Source organism: Megascapheus bottae, chromosome 22 (assembly GCF_031878675.1).
Source record: "Megascapheus bottae isolate mThoBot1 chromosome 22, mThoBot2.hap1, whole genome shotgun sequence".
Lineage (NCBI taxonomy): Eukaryota > Metazoa > Chordata > Mammalia > Rodentia > Geomyidae > Megascapheus > Megascapheus bottae.
In genome coordinates this window covers 14,626,076-14,645,058 of record NC_143530.1, presented here as the reverse complement: position 1 = coordinate 14,645,058, position 18,983 = coordinate 14,626,076, and the positions used below count along the sequence as shown (strand labels likewise).

The 18,983-nt window shown below is 45.9% G+C and overlaps 1 protein-coding gene across 2 annotated transcripts; it reads right to left on the bottom strand.

The window, feature by feature from the left end:
- Window positions 1–1,468: 1,468 nt before the first annotated feature.
- Window positions 1,469–18,917, bottom strand: Ppp1r10 (protein phosphatase 1 regulatory subunit 10). 2 transcript variants are annotated; one of them, XM_090356133.1, is made up of 20 exons: window positions 18,736–18,917; window positions 17,679–18,208; window positions 11,404–11,521; window positions 10,444–10,530; window positions 10,160–10,295; window positions 9,308–9,359; window positions 7,302–7,379; window positions 6,985–7,158; window positions 6,653–6,758; window positions 6,442–6,554; window positions 6,006–6,106; window positions 5,646–5,793; window positions 5,411–5,569; window positions 5,062–5,308; window positions 4,866–4,929; window positions 4,562–4,756; window positions 4,153–4,228; window positions 3,810–3,923; window positions 2,930–3,664; window positions 1,469–2,705 (listed from the first exon to the last, which is right to left on the bottom strand). In XM_090356133.1, exons 3-20 carry the CDS (start codon window positions 11,508–11,510, stop codon window positions 2,596–2,598), a joined length of 2,802 nt encoding a protein of 933 aa, XP_090212259.1. In that variant the 5' UTR covers window positions 11,511–11,521; window positions 17,679–18,208; window positions 18,736–18,917; the 3' UTR covers window positions 1,469–2,595. The 2 variants fall into 2 exon arrangements, with proteins under 2 accessions (XP_090212259.1, XP_090212258.1); XM_090356132.1 differs by lacking the exon at window positions 18,736–18,917 and adding an exon at window positions 18,422–18,523.
- Window positions 18,918–18,983: the final 66 nt, after the last annotated feature.

Below are 18,983 nucleotides of genomic sequence, written 5' to 3'. Positions count from 1 at the left end.
AGGCTAGCACTCTACCACTTGAGCCTCAACACCACTTCCGGCTTTTTGCTATGTATGTGGTACTGAGAATCAAACCCGGGTCTTTGTGCATGCTAGGCAAGCACTCTACCACTAGGCCAAACTCCCGGCCTCTCTTTTTTTTCCCCTCCAGTACCTGAGCTCCAACTGGGGTGATGGCCCGACATGCTGGCTCTTGCTCATGCATTTTTTTTTTTTTTTTTTGCCTGTCCTGGGGCTTGAACTCAGTGCCTGAGCACTGTTCTTGGGCTTTCTCAAGGTTAGCATTCTACCACTTGAGTCACAGCACCACTTCCAGCTTTTTCTATGTATGTGGTACCAAGGAATTGAATCCAGGTCTTCATGCATGCTTGACAAGCACTCACTGCATCAAACTCCTGGCTTGCTGATGGCCTGCTCATGGCTTTCCTAATACTTGAGCTATACCTCCAAGTCTTGATGTGCTGGTTAATTGGAGATGCAGTGTTATAGACTTTTCTGCTTTTGGGCTGACTGCAAATTGCAATCCTTGGGCTGGGTAGTAGTGCTTGCCTAGCTGTATGAAACCCTGTGTTCGATTTCTCAGTACAGAAAAAGTCAGAAGAGATGCTGTGGCTCAAGTGGTAGAGGGCTAGCTTTGAAAAAGAGCTCAGGGACAGTGCCAGGCCGAGTTCAAGCCCCAGGACTAGGGGGCGGGGGGAGGGGAGAACCTAAATTGCAATCTTCTCAAGTGGTATAGGTCTAGCCTTGAGAAAGCCCAAGGACAGTGTTTAGACCCAGAGTTCAAGTCCCAGGACTGGCTAAAAAAATTTTTTTTCCACACTTAAGAAAAGGAACTCAGGGGCTGGGAGCTTGGCCTAGTGGTAGAATGCTTGCCTAGCATGCATAAAGACCTGGGTTCGATTCCTCGGTGCCACATACATAGAAAAAAGCCAGAAATGGTGCTGAGGCTCAAGTGGTAGAGCTCTAGTCTTGAGAAAGTCCAAGGACAGTGCTCAGGCCCTGAGCTCAAGCCCAGGACTGGCAAAAAAACAAAACTCAAAGGACACTAGTTTTCCCTGTACTCCCCACCCTAGAGAAGGGTAGTGCTGGGGTAGACGGGGTTTCCCTCATCTGTATAGACAGGATGCCCTAACCACCTCTGGGCTAGAACTGTGACTCAAGTAGTAGAGCACCAGTTGAACTGGCATGAGCTATATGTGTAATGTTCTGTGTTCAAAGAAAAACTGTTGAATGATGGAAGGAGTGAGATTGATCAAAATGCAGCTATGTGTCATTTTGTAAAAGGGATGTGAGCATCATTTTGGTATACATGAGGGGGTACTCTGGAATTAATCCCAGCTCCACAAGTCCTTAGTTCCACTAGGTCTGACTAGAAGAGAGAACAAGTGTTTAGTTCCAAAGGACTCAGTCACACAATATACCTGAAAGTAGTTTTTTTTTGTTGTTATAACAAGAGGCCAAACATAGCAATGGTTAAATAAGCTGTTTCTCTTTACTGTTTATTATTAATGTACAAAATATACAAAACCAAAAGAAAAAAATACTCATCCTCAAATCCATTGTGGTTCTAACCCAAGACCCTGCACAAACCCAACCAATTCACTGTTTTCATAGAAAACAACTGATGCCAAGACAGGTGAAGAGGACTGGGAAGGGGCAAAATCATTTCAACCGGGAGGGATTCAGAGGTGGCTGGCAGGGTGAGGTTGTTGAAAACCTCACACTGACAAGGTTCCAGTGAGGGCAAGGAGCAGGTAAACTCCCAAAGGCAGTGCATGTAGTGTGACTTGTCTGGCCTGGCACGCCAGGCTTACATAGATGAAAAGCTGGTCTTGAGTGTTTTAGGAAGGAAGTCTCCAGAATGGTTGTAAGCAAGGGCAGACCAACACCACTGGCTTTCTCGCTGCCAGTGTTTTAAAACCTTCACTGGACACAGACATGAATTTGCCATCATTGAACCTAGCAGATCCAGAATGCAGATTTGGGTGTTGACAGGTTGCAAAGTCTTGTACTTGAAAAAGGACTCGAGTAAGAGAGCCTGTTGTCATGACAGGAGTGGGGATGATGGGTGTTCCAGAACTCAATTCCAGCCCGCTTGAGCCCTCTCAGTGCAGTGGGATGTACAATACCCCTCACCATCTCCCTACCCCGTGAGAATGAAGTGGGCTGGATGGTTTCTAAGTGCAGCTGACCCCATGTCTGAATCGTGTGTGCACGTGGAGGACCACAACAGGAGAGCAGAGGTTCTCCAGTATAACCAGCTTTAGGTTCTCAGGCATTAGGGCTAATACTGGAAAGGGGTTGGGGACACAGGGTGAATCTCTTCATAAAGTGAAGCCAACTGGGTCTCCTCTTCAGCAGTCCAGGGTACAGAATGTGTCCAGTCTCTCTCCTCCTCAGACTGGAGGAAAATATGTACACATCGATGCGCACCAGTGATCAAAACCCCCCACGGAACCCAAACAGATGGGAACTGGGGGCCGGCTCCTCATCAGCTGGGGAAAAGGGGAAATGGGCCTCACAGAAGCCATAACAAGTGGAAGGAGCAAGGCTGTAGTCCACACAAGGGTGTGGGTGGGGGCGGGGAGGCGGTCCCTAGGGCAAGGGGGGCCCGTTGACACCCGGATGGTAGAAGGCACAGTTGTTCTCATAGCGGCAGTTGCCCTTCATCATGAAATGTCGGCAGACAGGGCGGTTTGACATGTCTGTGGAGTGATGGCAGAATGGTTAGATAGGATATGGCCGCGATGCCAGCATGACCCTCACCACCCCGGTCTAGGCCATCCTGAGACGCCTCCAGTGACGGACATCTTGTCTGTAGGACGCAGGAACTGCCATGCACACAGGGAGGTCAAGGCGACAGGGAAACCTCAGATGTTCTGCCTCCCAACTCCCCAGAAACGCCTACAGTACCAAGTGTCATCCTCACCTCCTCCGTGGCTGTGGCCTCCATCGTGCCCTCGGTGGCCCCCTCCCCCGTGGCCAGGGCCATCGTGGCCACGATGCTCATGAGGGGGCCCTCGGTGATCATGGCCTCGGTGGCCAGGGCCGTCGTGGGGCCTGTGGCCATGGGGGCCCCCGTGTCCAGGACCTTCGTGGGGGCGGTGTCCACTTCCACCCATGCTGCCGCCAGGGCCTTCGTGAGAACGATGTCCGCTGCCCATTCCCCCGCCAGGGCCTTCGTGGGGGCGATGTCCGCTGCCCATTCCCCCGCCAGGGCCTTCGTGGGGGCGATGTCCGCTGCCCATGCCTCCTCCAGGGCCTTCGTGAGAACGATGTCCACTGCTGCCGCCCATGCCACCTCCAGGGCCTTCATGGGGACGATGTCCACTGCCACCGCTCATGCCACCTCCAGGGCCTTCGTGGGGACGGTGTCCACCACCTCCGACCATGCCTCCGCCAGGGCCTCCTCGTCCGTTTGGGGGGCCTCCTCCAGAGCGACCTCCTCTGGCTCCTCGGAATGGAGGGGGAGGAGGCGGCTCGTTTCCTCCTCGGCCACCTCGGCCTCTGTGGTATGGGCCCGGACCAGGTCCTGGACCCCCCCGCATTGGGCCACCCCGCATGGGGTCGCCTGGGCCATCCCAGAAGGGATCACCCCCCCGGGGAGGGGGTGGGGGACCCAGGAGACGGGGACCCACCGGCCCACCAGGGCCTCCGTGGGGACCTGTGAGGGGGAAAAAAAGAAGAAAGTCAGTTTTCCTGTCCAGTCCTGAGTGCCAGCCCAGCCCACAGCTGTCTGCTGCTTCTGAACCTTCACAGGCTGAAACCAAGCAGGTCAGCCCACTGTGAGTCCCCAGTCTCCACCTTACCTGGCATGGGTCCCCCTGGCCCAGGGGGGAAGTGCTGCATGCCTTTGGGGCCCCCAGGGCCTCCTGGTGGAAAGCCATTGGCTATTGGGCCAGGGCCCAGGAGTCCATGTGGCACTGTCAATGAAAGAAGGAGGACAGTCAGCAAGAGGATTCTAGAAGAAAGGCATGGCTTCCCCTACAGTGTATCCAACTGACCCTCTCAAACCAACGGCAAAATTAGGTTCCCTCTGTCAGTCCTCCCTCTCACTTGTTGCCTCTGCTGTTCAGCAGCTGTGAAACCCGGCTTCCCCCAACCTCGCAGCTGGCCTCCACCCCAGAACCCCCGGACTGCCCTGAAGATTACCCAGCATCTGCTTGATCTTGTCTGAATAGTCGGGTTGCTTTAGCAGTTCCTCTGAAGGGTGGCTGTTCGGGCTGCCCTGTGAGGAGAGATGGGGACAGAGTGAACGGTGTGAGGATAACCATCAGGAAGCAAAGAACACCAAAATGAGGAGGTGGGAAGACTCAAAAGAACTGGGTTAAGCCAAGTGTGGGGCGCACACCTGTAATCCCAGTCCTCAGGAGGCTGAGACAGGAGGATTACAAGTTCCAGGCCAGCTTGGTAATATGGCAAGAGTCTGTCACAAACAAAACATACAAACAAAAAACTGGGATAAAACAAAACATATGAACACTAAACTGGGGTAAAACAGAAAACTTCAGGAGAAGAGGTTGCACAGAAGTGGGAGAGAGGAAGGGAGGAGAGTGCGTACCATGATGGAGGTAAGGATTTCCTGGACATTGATGCCTCCTCCTCCAGGGCCTTGGGGACTCTTTCCAGCGCCCATGCTTCCCATAAGATTGGCCAGAACTGGAGGCAGCTTGGAGCCTCCCGCCCCATCAGGTGAGCCGCCTGACCCACCAGGCTCCAGGGTCTCAACATATGGAGTCTCATCCATAGAACACTCCTAGGAACAGAAGAAGTCAGGACTAATGAGAAGAATGCAAATATCCTGACACGAAAAACACACAAAGCCTAGGCCTTTGGCACCTGCCACCACCGTGTCACCGACTTACCTCATCTAGGGGGATGAGCTTAGGGGGGATGGGCTCATAGGGCTCTGGATCAGGCTCGTGAGGACTATGAGGAATATCACAGGTGATGAGAGAAAAAGAAAAACAAAAAGATTACTTAGATGGCCCTTAAAGTTCTCTCTTCATTCCCCATGTCATGCTGCCCTCAGAGTACAAGGGCACAAACACCCGTGCTCACCTCTCCTTGTTCAGGAAGAGCTCCTGAAGGATTCCCTTCTCCCGCTCAGCCTGGATGTAACGCTCCTGGCTATTGCTGCCAGGAGTGACGAGAGGTGAGGGGAGGACCAGAGGTCGAGGACACACCCAGGGCACCTTCTCTTCCATGTTGTCGTGGCTCAGACGCCGGGCTGTCTCAAATGCATGGCGGTCTGACAGTATCTCTCGTTTCGCTGCCTCACCAAAGTCCTTGATCTTGTTCACATTTACTATGATGGGGGAAAATAGAGCAAAGGAGGGAGAGTAAGCCCAATCAAGTCCTTCTGGAATTCCCAATACACACCTATTTGGCAGAAAACTTGGCCTCTTACCTCGTTCAGTTTCATCCAGTTCAAAATAGAAATACTCTCTCAGCTTGCCTTCCTCAGGCCATGTCACCGTTTTCCTCTTCCTGCCCTTTCGAGTCAGCTGGCTAGGATCCCCAGGGCTGTCCACTGGCTTTGCATCCAGAGCTCCTGTCTCTGAAGAGGCTGCAAACAGGAGAGGTTTTAGACCCAGATCCTACCTTCCAGAAAACCTACACAAGCTCCTCAGTTTCCAGGTTACCTGTATCCATGAGCTCAGGCACTTCCACAGGCGGCACTGGAGTGCCAGGGCGGTCTGTGTCCATTGATTCAGAAGGCGGTGCTGGCTCTGGGGAAGAAGGTTTGGCCGCACTTGGTTCAGTGCTTGTTTTCCCTTCAAAGGGGCTGGGCTATTATGAAAGAGAAAAAAGTAAATGAGCTGTCAGGAAGCCAAGGTCAAGAAAGGGCAGTTCAGTTCCGTGATTATTAGGGAGGGAAGCCTGATTCTAATTCACACCCCCTCATCTGCGCTGTGATGCCCTGTAGTTCCTTGTCCCTTTGCCCTTTTTTCTCCTGTACCAGGTGTACCCTGTCATTGAAATCCTATTCCAGAACTCCATACCTTGGCAGCAGTAGGTGACAGAACTTTCTTTTTCTTCTTAATTTTGATGCCTGGGACAGGGGCTGAATTGAGAGCATCCAGAAAGCCCAGACCTTCCATAGCTACAAAAGGAAAACACATGATCATCAGACCTCCTTCCAATCATATTCTTACAAGGTCTAAGTAGAAACAAACCAGTAGAGATTGCCTCATCTTTGGACACAGAAAGCCCAAGACAGAAGAGCTCACACAGGAAATTCCTATCACTACTTCACTTCTTTTAACAGGAAAACCATGGATTTAGACAGGAAATTTGCCAGGGAAGCAAAAGCCTGAAAGGATGCCAAGAAATCAAGGCAAGTGAAGGAAAATAATAAAAGAGAAGGAAAACTAATTTTCTCCTCCTGGGAGAGCCTGCTACCAATCTGAAGTACAACCAACCCCACTTTAGACTCACGCTGAGGGGGGATGATCTTCACTTTGATCTCTTTGGTGGCATTGGGTGTTGTGTTGAGGGGCTTGTATTTCTTCTCTGCAGGGGGGGCAGTGTCTCCTGGAGCAGCTACAGTGCTGGGAAGAGAAGAACAGTCAATACATAGTCTGAGTTGCCTCTTTTTCCCATATGCCCACACACCGGGCCCTTCAGAAATCCACAATGATGTTTATACCTCTGGCGCTTCAGGGGGATGGGCTTAAGATTATATTTGTCAGACACTACGACTGGAGTAGCATTCTTCTTTACAGGCACCAAAGATGGTGTCTCCAGCTCTAGTCCTGGGAAGAAAATATGATGTTGTACTTCATGATCATGATGGTTCCTCCCTGCTCCCACCCACAGAAAATCTGCTAGCCTTGCATTTTCCCCATGCACACAAACACTTCTCATTAGACTTCCTTCTTTCACATGGAAGTATGACACTATAAATCAAAATAATCAAAGCATGAGAGCTGGCTGGCTGCTGAGTGCCTGCTCCCCTTTAAGGGCAGCAAGCAGCCTTACCAGTGGAACGGAATTTGGCATGACTGGGTGCGGTGGTTCGAAGAGATTTGGGCTTCTCTTTCTTTTTCTCTGGGGCTTCCTCAGCCCTTGTCTCAGCTTTCACCTCAATTAAAGGTCGCTCAGGAGGGGTAGTTCGACCCTTACTTTCTTCTTTCCGTTTTTTCTTATCTTTCTCTGTCATAGAAATACAAGGTAGGAAAGAATTTCATTTAGTTGAAGAAAAAGAATGTCAGAAGTGCAGTGAACTAGGGACACACAAAGGCCATAGCCTAGTGAGAAAAAAATAAATACCAGGGATAAAGGACTAACGAGCTTACCAGCAGGCTGGGTGCTACTCTGGGAGCGGATGACAGCCATCCAATCACTGACAAGGACTGAGGCCAATTTCCGGAGCTCTATAGATAAGAAAACCAAAGAATAAATAATTTAGTAATACATTATCATTATTTTTTTTTTTTTTTGCCAGATGTGGGGCTTTAACTCAGGGGCTGAGCACTATACTGGGACTTTTCTCAAAGCTAGTGCTTTACCACCTGAGCCACAGCACCATTTCCAGCTTTTTTCTAGGTATGTAGTACCAAGGAATTGAACCCTGGTCTTCATGAATACTAGGCAAGCAATCTACCCGTAGGCCAAACTCCCAGCTACATTATCAATCTTTTAGGAAGCAAAGTAGGATGCTTGACCACCACTCCCACCCCCACCCAAAAAAAAAAAAGACCATGGCACTCCAATTAACCAGTAGGATCATGGTTCAAAGCCAACCCGGGCAGAAAAACTAGAGAGACTTCAATTAGCTACCCAAAAAGCTAGATGCAGCTGTGTCTTAAGCAGCTTTTGAGCACAAAGATATTGATGTCACAAAAATTATAAAATGCTCAATGCAGAAAATAACCTAAAAACTGAGAATATGACTATAAAGGATAGAAAGTGATGGAATCTTTTTTTCATTTTAACACCGAGTTCTTATGTAGCACATGTGAGACTCGGAGTTCAATCCTTCGTACCATACACACACAAAAAATAAACAAAAAACAATGCTCTGAGTTAAAAGTCTTCTCTAAAGGAAAGACTGTGACTTTTAGAGATCAAGCCTTATCCTTGAGCAAAAATTATATGGTGCTTGGCATGAGGACTATGATGTACTCCAAAAGTTAGGAATTTGCCAATGCCCTTCACAAATGTTTACTAGTAGAATATATCTACTACTGGGAAAATAGAAATTAAAGACTCTAAAATACTTTTAAAAGATTTCTTAAGGCCCGGGAGTTTGGCCTAGTGGTAGAGTGCTTGTCTAGCATGCACGAAGACCCGGATTTGATTCCTCGGTACCACATACGTAGAAAAAAGGCAGAAGTAGTGCTGAGGCTCAAGTGGTAGAGCTCTAACCTTGAGAAAGTCCAAGGACAGTGCTCAGGCCCTGAGCTCAAGCCCATGACTGGCAAAAAAAAAAAAATTTCTTAAGGGGCTGGGAGTTTGGCCTAGTGGCCTAGGCTCAAGTGGTAGAGCTCTAGCCTTGAGAAAGTCCAAGGACAGTGCTCAGGCCCTGAGCCCAAGCCCAAGACTGAAAAAAAAAAAAAAAATTCTTAAACAACAACAACAAAAAAATCAGGACTAAGCTGAGCCCCAGTGGCTCACACACCTGTAATTCTAGCTACTCAAGAGGCTGAGAATCGCAGTCAATTAATCAGTCAAAAACTAGAAGTGGTACTGTGGCCAAAAGTGAGTGCTAGCTTTGAGTAGTAAAAAGAGCTCAGGAACACCTCCCCAGGCCCTGAGTTCAAACTCCAGGACTGAAAAAAAGAAATAAAGAGACAGAGACAGAGAAAAAAGCAGGAAGAAGTGGGTAAGTAGCTCTAAGATAATGACAGTTTAGGGCCAAGAGCATAGTCTAGTGGTAGCACACATGAAGCCTTGGGTACCACATTCACAGAAAAAGCCAGAAGTGGCACTTTGGCTCAAGTGGCAGAGTGCTAGCCTTGGGCAAAAAAGAGTCCAAGGACAGTGCCCAGGCCCTGAGTTCAAGACTCAGGATTGGCAAAAAAAGACAGTGAGAGTATTTCTCCCAAAATGTATGTTAGCATATGCAATTTATACTATGTATACTTAAGAATCAGTTTCAGTTAAAGTACAGTTTTTTATTTTATACACAATAGTAGAGAAATGGATCAATTTGATTTGGAATTGAGAATAAGGAAGAGATAAGGAGAAAAAGGCAAGGTAAGGCAGAAAGAGGAAGGCTGGAGAGAAAGACAATGCAAGGATAGAGGAAAAAAATGGATCAGAATGGAGAGAAGCCCACAACAGGGAGAAGGCCTCCTACCTTCATCCTCACTTGACTTGCTCAGTTGCTTTACCAGTTTGGCTGTATTGTTCTACAAGAGACAGGAGCAACAGAAAAATAAATACCAGAAGGACGATAAACTCACTCAATTAACTATACTCACAAGCTCACAATGGTGGGATAGTTAATCATAATGGTGACTAACACTGACAAATTCTTTGTAGATACATTCTACTTTTGTTGTTGTTGTAGTAGTAGGGTTTGAATGGAAGCATCTTGCTAGGCAGGTGTTCTAACACTTGAGCTATGCTTCTAGCTGCTGTAGATAAATTCTTAATCTTTAGAATGATCCAGGATCCAGTTAGGTAAGCATAATTGTTTCCATTTTATAAATGAAAAAACTGAGGCTCTGTTATTAAAAGTGACCCAAGTAACAAATTTTCCAGAGGAGATAAATAAATTCAAACCAAGTCTTCGAATATAAATTCCTGGTTTCCTGTCCCTCCCACACCCCCCCCCCCCGGCCATTCTCCCTTAGAGAAATAAACTGCCCCACATTAGAGATAGAGGAAGTTTTTCATAGGCTAACTCAAAAAGAGAATTAGGGTTGTGCCAGGTGCTAGTGGCTCCTGCCTATATGTAATCCTGGCTACTCAGGAGCTCAGGAGGCTGAGATCTGAGGATGACAGTTTGAAGCCAGCCCAGGCAGGAAAGTTTATGAGACTCTTCTCTCCAATTAACCATCAAAAAGCTGTAAATGGAACTATTTACAGGGGTAGAGCACTAACCTTCAGCACAAAAGCTAAAGGAACAGCACACAGACCCCAAGTTCAAGCCCCAGGAGCAGCATGTGCCACACGCACACGCACACGCACACACACATGAAGGTACCTGCTTGAGATGGTCCACAGTGAGGGGTAGATGCTGCAGGGTCAGTAGAATTTGCTGAAGGAGAGGAATGTTGTTGGTTGTTTTGGAATATGTCAGCCAATTGTTCAGAAGCTTGTAGCCACCAACATCAATAAATCTTCAAAAAGATAGAAGCAGAATAACGGGTTTTAGAAATACCATATTATACATGCCTGATCCCCTACTAATGACACAGAACCTTGTGCCTTCTCTCATCCAACTTCTAGTTACATCTTCCCATTCCAGCCAATCAGATCCCAACTTACTTGACCAGTATTTCTGATGACTGGGTCTGCAGGAGAATGTTCAAGTATGTGCATCGACTCACCATCTTTCGTGCTTCCTTCATCAGACTACAGAAGAGGAGACAGAGTTAGAAATACAGCAGCCTCGGGGGGTATCAGTGTGTGAGAAGTGATGCGCCTGCTACCTGATGAATGTAACTGTAACCCCTCTATACATTATCCCGACAATAAATAATTAAAAAAGAAATATAGCAGCCTCATTCACTCATTCAAGCACGCTCTTGCTATATAGCCCAGACTGGCTTGGAATTCACAATTCTTCTGCCTCAGCCAACTAGGTCTGGGCTTACAGGTGTGCACCACCACGCTCAGCACATTTCCTCCTACAGATGCATCTAATCCGTGGAGTACCTACCTACAGACCTCAGATGACAGATCTTTACTTCAGACAGGGGAAGTCACAAGCCTCTAGGAAGGGGACATGGCCCCTTATGGATGTGAAAATCCATGAAAGGAGGATGAAAGGTAACCAATGAGGCAATCAAGTCTCTGATCTGAAAGGGGAGCCTTGCCCCATCTTTAATACACACAAACAGCTGAAGTGATTCTAGGTAGAGTCTAGCCCTTCACAGTCCACTTAAGACGGAACTGATTTGCCTTTTCTTGGAAAATTTGATGATCTCTCAAGAAAGATGATGTTTTGGATAGGTGAGCAGGGCCCCACAGGAATAAAAAATTCAGGCTCTCTCTCTCTGCAACATCTGACTCCTTTGGGACTGCTGAGTGACCAAATCTGAGGCTTTCATTGTGGCTAGAAACCACAGAATCAACCTTTTCTAGTATCAATGAATTTCAGTTCCCTTCAATTTAGTGTATCTCTCCTTCCCCTCCACAATAGCCAGTTCAGCTGCCTCAAGTAGCCATATCACAACAAAGCAGGCTCTACTCCCAGCGAATAAACATAAAGGGTAGTGGACTCGCCTGAAGATCTTGGAAATCCCATCCACACTCTTCACTTCCCCATCTCGGTTAAGGAAGCTATCCAAGCCCTTGAGAAGTTCTTTGGGGTCTATGGGACCCGAACCCATGATTATGGTTTCTGAAAGACAAAACAAAACCACAGGATAAATGGGCAGCAAAGGCAGTTCTTTAATAAACGCTATCAGTTTTAACCAAAAATAGTGACTAATCAATCTACATTGAGAGTATTTTCTAGATAGGTAAATGAATAGATCCTGATCACTGAGAAAACGACCCTGACAAGACTGAATGGGAGGACAATTGGCAGTGGACTAGGCGGCCCACCTGGCCCACTCCCTGCTCCGTCCTCTTAGGGCAGCTGAACGTCATATTTATGTCCATTAGAGCAGTACACTGACAGCTATGATCCCAGTTCCCGTAACAAGATATTGTGCTACTAGACGTTTATTTCTTGCTTGTTAAGTACTTCTCCTGTACTAACAAATTTACTCTGGAAAAAAAAAATCCAGTAGCTTGACAAAAGCTAGGCCAATCTTAGATGTCTGGGCTGTCTTATGTCTTTTCATCTTAGCCTTTTAAGAACCATAGTCACTGTTAAGTGGCAGGCCATGCGTTAGCTGAGGTAGAAGCTGATTTAAAAGAAAAATGGGGAGAAATTCTTCCAGAAATTTAGGAGTATGAAAACAAGATGCAAACGAGGCCCTCCTCAACCCTGATGTTACTTCTTTAACCAAATTCTGCATATGTTTTTCAGAGTTAAAGAGAAATAATTGTGTTCTCAGAAGCAAAGAGGAGAATCTGGCCCCTTCCTTCAAAAATCACACTAGTCCAAGATCCCCGAGAAGCCTAAATCTAAATATTATATAGAATAAAGCTAAAGATGAGAAAAAAAATTGTCATGAAAATTTTAAAAAACCCTCCCCCCCTTTTTTTACAGGGTTGGCAAAAGCGGTTAATTAAAAGCTAAACTTCATTCATGGACAAGGTACAATTATGAAGCAAGTTGTTTAGGATCAAGATGATTCTCATAGGGATTTTTATTCACACCACCACTATAAACAGGCTTCTGGGGACCAAAACAAAAGCTACATCCGCATGCGCTTTAAGGTGACAGCTAATGCTGAATAGGAAAGGAGCAGGGCATCCTTCTGAATCCTTTATCTAGCACAAGAGGACAGATACGATCCCAGGCGGAAGGTGAAGTCAGTATTTCACCAAGATGACTATATTTACAATAGAAACCCTTGTACTGTTTTCTAACAAACCAGAGAGAGAAATAAAACAATAGCCATCTTTTACTTCTCCCAACGAAAAGGTCAATCTCTAAAACCTAGGTAAGCAGCAGCAAGCAGTGAGGCAGCAAGCAGTAAGGTGGGGTTTGTAATACAATCTTGGTTCTGAAAACTAAAACTTGTAGGCTGAGCATGGAGAGGCAATTCAGTAAGAAATGCTGAGATGAACAACTTGGAGATGTGGTAAAAAATGCTAGGAGACTGCTAGGGGCCCATGGTTCAGGCCTATAATCCTAGCTACTCAGGTGGCTTTGATCTGAGGATTCCTAGTTTGAAACCAGCCTGTGCAGTATAAACCTAGAACAAAAAAGCTTGGGGACAGCACCTCAGCCGAATTCAAGTCCCTGGATTAGCACCAAAAATGAAAAAGAAATGCTAAGAGATGTACAAAAACTATTTTGTCTTTTTTTTTGGTCGGTCATAGGGCTTAAACTCTGGGCCTGGGCACTGTTCCCGAGCTCTTCAGCTCAAGGCTAGCACTACTCCTTGAGCCATAGCTCCACTTCCAGTTTTTCTGGTGGTTAACTGGAGATAAAACTCTCATAGCTTTAGTGCCCGGGCTGGCTTTGAACTGTAATCCTCAGATCTCAGCCTCCTGAGTAGCTAGGATTACTGGCGTGAGCCAGCTGCGCCCGGCACAAAAACTATTTTCTAAATTATGTTGTCACAGCTGCCCTGGAACTCCCAGGAGAAGTGGAACCTGAGGTCAGAGGAGAAAAAAATATCCAAGCAGATTAGAGTTCATGGCTAACCCCACAGAAATAAAATAATTTCTAAAGAGACAAACAGGAATAAAGGAATTTTTCCCTTGTCATCAGACCATATAGTGATATAAAGAAAAAGATATGTAAAGACTTCCCATCTGTTGGGAAACTGAAAAAGCAATGAATGGGCCCAGAGTAATAATAAATCTCATAAGCAATCAAGACATTAAGGAATTAAAAAAAAATCTATGTATATACACATACACCTAGCAGAAATTTGACAAGAAGCCTTAATCACTTCAAACTCTGAACACAGCTGATTCCATTGATTTAAACACAGAGATAAATAAATACGAAGAACTTCCTGAATCACATCGAATTAAGAGGAATAGGCCTGCTAACATCCTCCAGGAATTCTAATCACCCTTCATTTAAGAGGAAGATGGGAGAGAACAGCCATTCACAGGCAGGAAAACACAAAGACTAGGACGCTACATTGTGTCCAGTGCCCTCTGCTGGAAGTGAGATCCAGGTGCTTTTTAAATTCCTATCTGTATAAACAAGCAAGCCAGAATAAAAGGTATAACAAAGAAGCTAGAAGAGAAAATAGAAATATTAGAATATTTGTTTCCCACTATTTTGGAAATGCAATTAAATTCGTCTTATAAGTACCAATTATGATAAAATGTTGAGATTTCTCAGTGGCTTTTTCTCAGGCAGCTTTTTCCTCATTTGAATTAAGAACTCTTCTAGTTCTTTGACCTACATATTGAAAGAAAGAAGTTCCAAGGTATTTGAGAAGAAACTAAGAGCCTAACATTCCTGGAACAGGTCTACAGCAAAGGCAAGTGTGTTGACCAGGAAAGCAGGGACCAAATGTCAAAACATTACCTAGACACTCATGATCTAGATCCTGAAACAAAGCTTGGAGAAGCTTCCTGGAACCACAAATAGTCCAAGAATGGCTATATTTTTTTTAATGAGCTGCCAATTTTCTTAAAGGTAGCACATACACAAAAGAGGGTAATAAACAAGTGCTCTATCACTTTGTCATAAGCTAAGCTTCCGAGGCTGTTATGGTCAGAGTAATGTACTACTGACCCAAGGTACGTGGACTGTTCCTATTGTCCTTACAATGAGCATTTTATCCCTGATCCCAAAAGTTAATTTTACTTGAATTACTTGGTTTAGAAATATGAAAAAAAAATCTCATTTTGGCTAGTAATTGCCTACATTTTAAGGAAAATGGACTAAACTGGCTCAGAAAAATAAAAGCCTCATATATTTATCTTAATTTAGAAGTTCTTAGCACTTCTGGAAATGAAAATGCTTTGTTCCCTTTCCTCAGTGCTTTTACACATGGTCATAATTACTAGTAGTGCACTGAACTACACTCCACAGGTGTTCTCTTCAAAGTGGTTTTAAGCCCTTGTCAGATTTGCAAGTACATGACACCTCCAAACCCTTATTTGGATTTCAATAAGGATATAAACATCACTTATATCATCCTCATCCACAGGAAATACACCCAGAACTTCGGCCAGATTACAAAGATGGAAGTTCTCCAAGGTTCTCTGGACGGTTCTGGATCCCTTCGAAAACCTTCCTTGCAATCTCCCATTATAAAGGAAGGTCTTTATTAGTGCCCTTGCTCACTAGCAACCAGGTAGCCCGTAGGTGGAATGGTCAGCTCCCAAGGTACGTTAGGTATGCTGCAGAGGCACATGGAAAACTGCTTAAAAGAAATTTACAGAAAAAGAAAAGACTTGTGGTCAATTGAAACGACGAGGCTTTCCCCTCCAATCTAGAAATAATGTAATTTGAGAACCTGTACAGAGCAGAACACTGCCCAGCTGTACCCAGGTCATCATGGGATAGTTGCAGAGAAAGGCTTTCAAATTCTGCCTAGCAACCCATCCCCAACGGTTTGATGAAGGATTTATATAAAGTATGCTGAAGATCAGATTGAGAAAGCTGCAGGGGAGGGAAGATAAAGAATCAGACACCCAATACCACCCTCAGGGCATGGCTTGCAACATGCACCAATAGCCACAGCACTAAACAAGTAGGAAAAAAAATGAAGAAGGCGTTACTTCTTTCATCCAGCGAGCTTTCAAGGAATTTCTTTTAGAGAGGAAAAAAGAAATTCAAAAAAGGTAGCTCCTTAGAAAAAAAGAAATGAAGGTTGTGAAATGTAATACCAGAAATGTTTTGCTTACCAGAAACCGTAGCTTGATTCCCCCTGCCTCGAGTATACAACTGCCGCCTCCTTTCCTAAATGATTCACTTCTCAACCTAGTACCAATGTACAGGAACTAAGCAATTGGAGAACTTAATATGGCATTGAATCAAAAGTTTATCCCCAGATTATGAAGTGGGAACATAGGTGACTTAGGCAGCCCTACAAGTACCCATCCTCCCCCCAGATTACAAGGCAAGTGCCTGAAGGAGGCCCCAGGACTAGACTTAGCAACAGTACATTTCAGCTTCTTTAGGCCAACTGTCTTCAAGTTCCAGCTCTCTTCCCTCAGACTCCCCCAACACACCCATCTCCCATTCTCAAAGTACATTTGAGGTCTGACTTTTTTTTCCACTGAAGAGAGCTAAACTTGCAAGCAATTTTGATGAGTGCAGGGAGAAAATAAAACTAGAGCTGCCTAAGGAGATAGGCAGCGTTTATACCTAATTCCTATAAGCTGTTTATCTCTGTAAGTTAAATACCTTAAAAGATAGTAACTAAAGAATACAAGAACATAAGAAAAATGACTTCTCCCTAGCAAAGACGGGCACAGGGAGTTCAGACGGCTGCGGCTAGGGGGTGGAGCTTCCAGTAGGGTGGAGAGAGGAAGCAAGCGGATTACATCACCTTCCAAAGCTGCTGCTCCTCCCCCTACACCAAGTTTCTAGGGCGGCCCTAAGCCAGGATGGCAAAGAGAAAAACAACAAAGGCGGAGGGAGACGCCATCTTGTAATGGAGAAGAGATCTCAATTAAAAAAGCGACTCCGTCTTTGCCGATAGCTTTGGTTACATTGTTACACACGTTATAAAAGGGAAAAAAAAAACGCAAAAAAAAAAAACAAACCCAGAAGTCAATCCCGATCCTAAATTTGATTCAGTAAGAACGTAGTGAAAATTAAAAGCAATTAAAATATTTAAAAGAACAATTTCTGCGGGCAAGAATGGAATTTGCAACTTAAGTCCAATTTGCTACCATCGACCACCCCCATCCTCCCTCTAAAGGGAAAAGGGGGAGGACTTGGACCCCTCTCAACGAATAGGGTTGAGGTGGGAGGACAGGAGAAAAATGGGTCAAGACCCAACCTGCAACGCCGCTTGGAAGACAAAAGGACAAGGAAAGTCGCCATATTGAAGCAGGGAAGAAAAAAATTCCTTTTAACGACACAAATCTTTTAGAAAGCTAGCATTCAATTGCACTAAATGGCTTTTAACTTTATACTCCTGAACCCCACACACCCACCAACTCCCCATTAACTGTACACCCCGCCACAAAGTACCAAGTTAAATTGTTAATCATTTTTGCTTTTAAATAACCTATGCAATCTGCAACAATTACAAGACATTCTCTACCTCCCCGACTATTTTGTATGTACTGATACTAAGATTATATTGTCCTAAATTTAAGTGTCTTGCAATCTTTATTTCTAGATTGCCACGTATTTTTAACCATACAATATACCCCCCCAAGCAAATTACTTTAAAATAGAGAGGATTTAACAATCACTTAATTCATAGCCAGCTAATACTTCTGCCCATCTCCTTACCCTGCAATCTTTATGTACAGATTGCTTATTAATCTGGCAAATTGAAAGGCACCCTACTTGTCTCACACACAAAGAAGTGGGACTTATGGGCCACAAGATCCACCATCTTTTGTATGTGAGCTCATTAACCCTTTCGTAGACTGCTAACCAGAGGAAGGTAAACTTTCCTCCTTATAAAAAGCAAAACACTTATGCTTTGGCAGTCTGAAAATTTGCTGGATTACCAAGGGTTAACCATCAAAATCCTCACTTACTGGTCCTCCCTCCACCCTCTCCTTGCCAGCAGCAGGGCAGGGAAGAAGGTGGTAAGGGAGAGAACTATACTGTTCAGACCCAAAGGCCCTTTTTTTTTAATGGAGATTAAGCGACCTGATTGGTCCTTCTCCAGTTCTATATTGGTTCTATGGTCTCATTTCTTCCTCTCATTATTTTGGTTTCACAACGGGAAACGTTGATTTCTTGTTGCAAGGCTGGTTTTTGAAAATTCGACACTTACTATCCAATTTTTTTGCGACGTCAGCACCTCGGGCTCAGGGGGGGAGGGGGTAAAATTTTGGAGGAAAAAAAATAAAACAACCAACCAGGACCCAAAACTCAATTATTTGGGGGGTCTCATTGGATCAAAAAGTCTCTTAAAAAGTAAAGGCCAACTCAGTATTCATTTCCCCCCCCACCCAACTCCGCATTTAGGGAGGGGGGTCGCAGAAAAAATGCTGAGTGGATTCAAAAAAGGAACCGCTGGATGAGTGAAATTGAGTGGGTTTAGGAAGGGAGGGTGGTTGATTATTTTTGAAGTTATGTGGTGACGGTCCTTCGGCCACAGATTTCAAGTCCCAAGCAGCGTGGGCTGGTGGGGTGGGCAAGATAGGAGGAGGGAAGGGGCAGAAGACACAGTGGTTGGGCTGGTGGCGGCTGTTTTCCCTTTCCCCCCTCTCTCAGGATCCTTTGAAGGGCTTAGATGTTGCTGCGGCTTGTTTCTGTTTTCCTCGTGGCCAACCTCGTGGTCTTTCTCCGAGAAAATTCAACCTGGGATAAAAGGAACACAAGGGAGAAAGATGTGATAAGTACGGGACGCCTCGCAAGACCCTTCAATTGCCACCTTCGTGGTCCTAAAGACATGTGGATGTCATAGCCGCTTTCGATAAGCTGTGGCTTCCTCCCTGATCCTTTCTAACCCGCTTCCCAGGCCAACACCCTCCGCGAAAGCTGATGCCCTAAACGGCAAGATGGCAAACTTACCTCTAAACGAACACCAGAATGGCGGCTGCCCGCTCGGGCGGAGTCTTTTATATCCGGACTCCACCCAACGCACTCAAACGTGCTATTGAAACGCCCTTGTCGCGAGACATTGTGCGCGAGGCGTGAGCTGATTGGCTAGCGCGAAAAGCAGCTCGGCCGCTGATTGGCTCCTCTACCTTTCGCTAAGGTCAACTCCCCAGCACTAACTTCCGCCTTCTTCCCGGCCGCCGCCCGGCGGCGGGCGCATGATCAGAAAACCTAGCTCCGCCTTTTCCTCTTTGCCCTTCACTTCCTCCCAGGCCAACCTTTCTCACCCTGGATTGGTAGAAATCCGCGGGCGCATGCGCACTGGAGGGATCTCGCTCAAAATCGCTTTTCAAAATTTCTGCCAAAGGATGCGGTAAGTATAGATTCTATGACTCGTAGGGACTGGTCCTTAAAAAAGTAGTTTTGAGGACTGATTCGATTGTGACGCAGTTGAAATTAGCTCCCCGCCCCCCACGGCTCCGTGCTGACGCAAACACGCAGCCCTCTTCCGCAGTGCGGAGTCATTCTTGGCCCT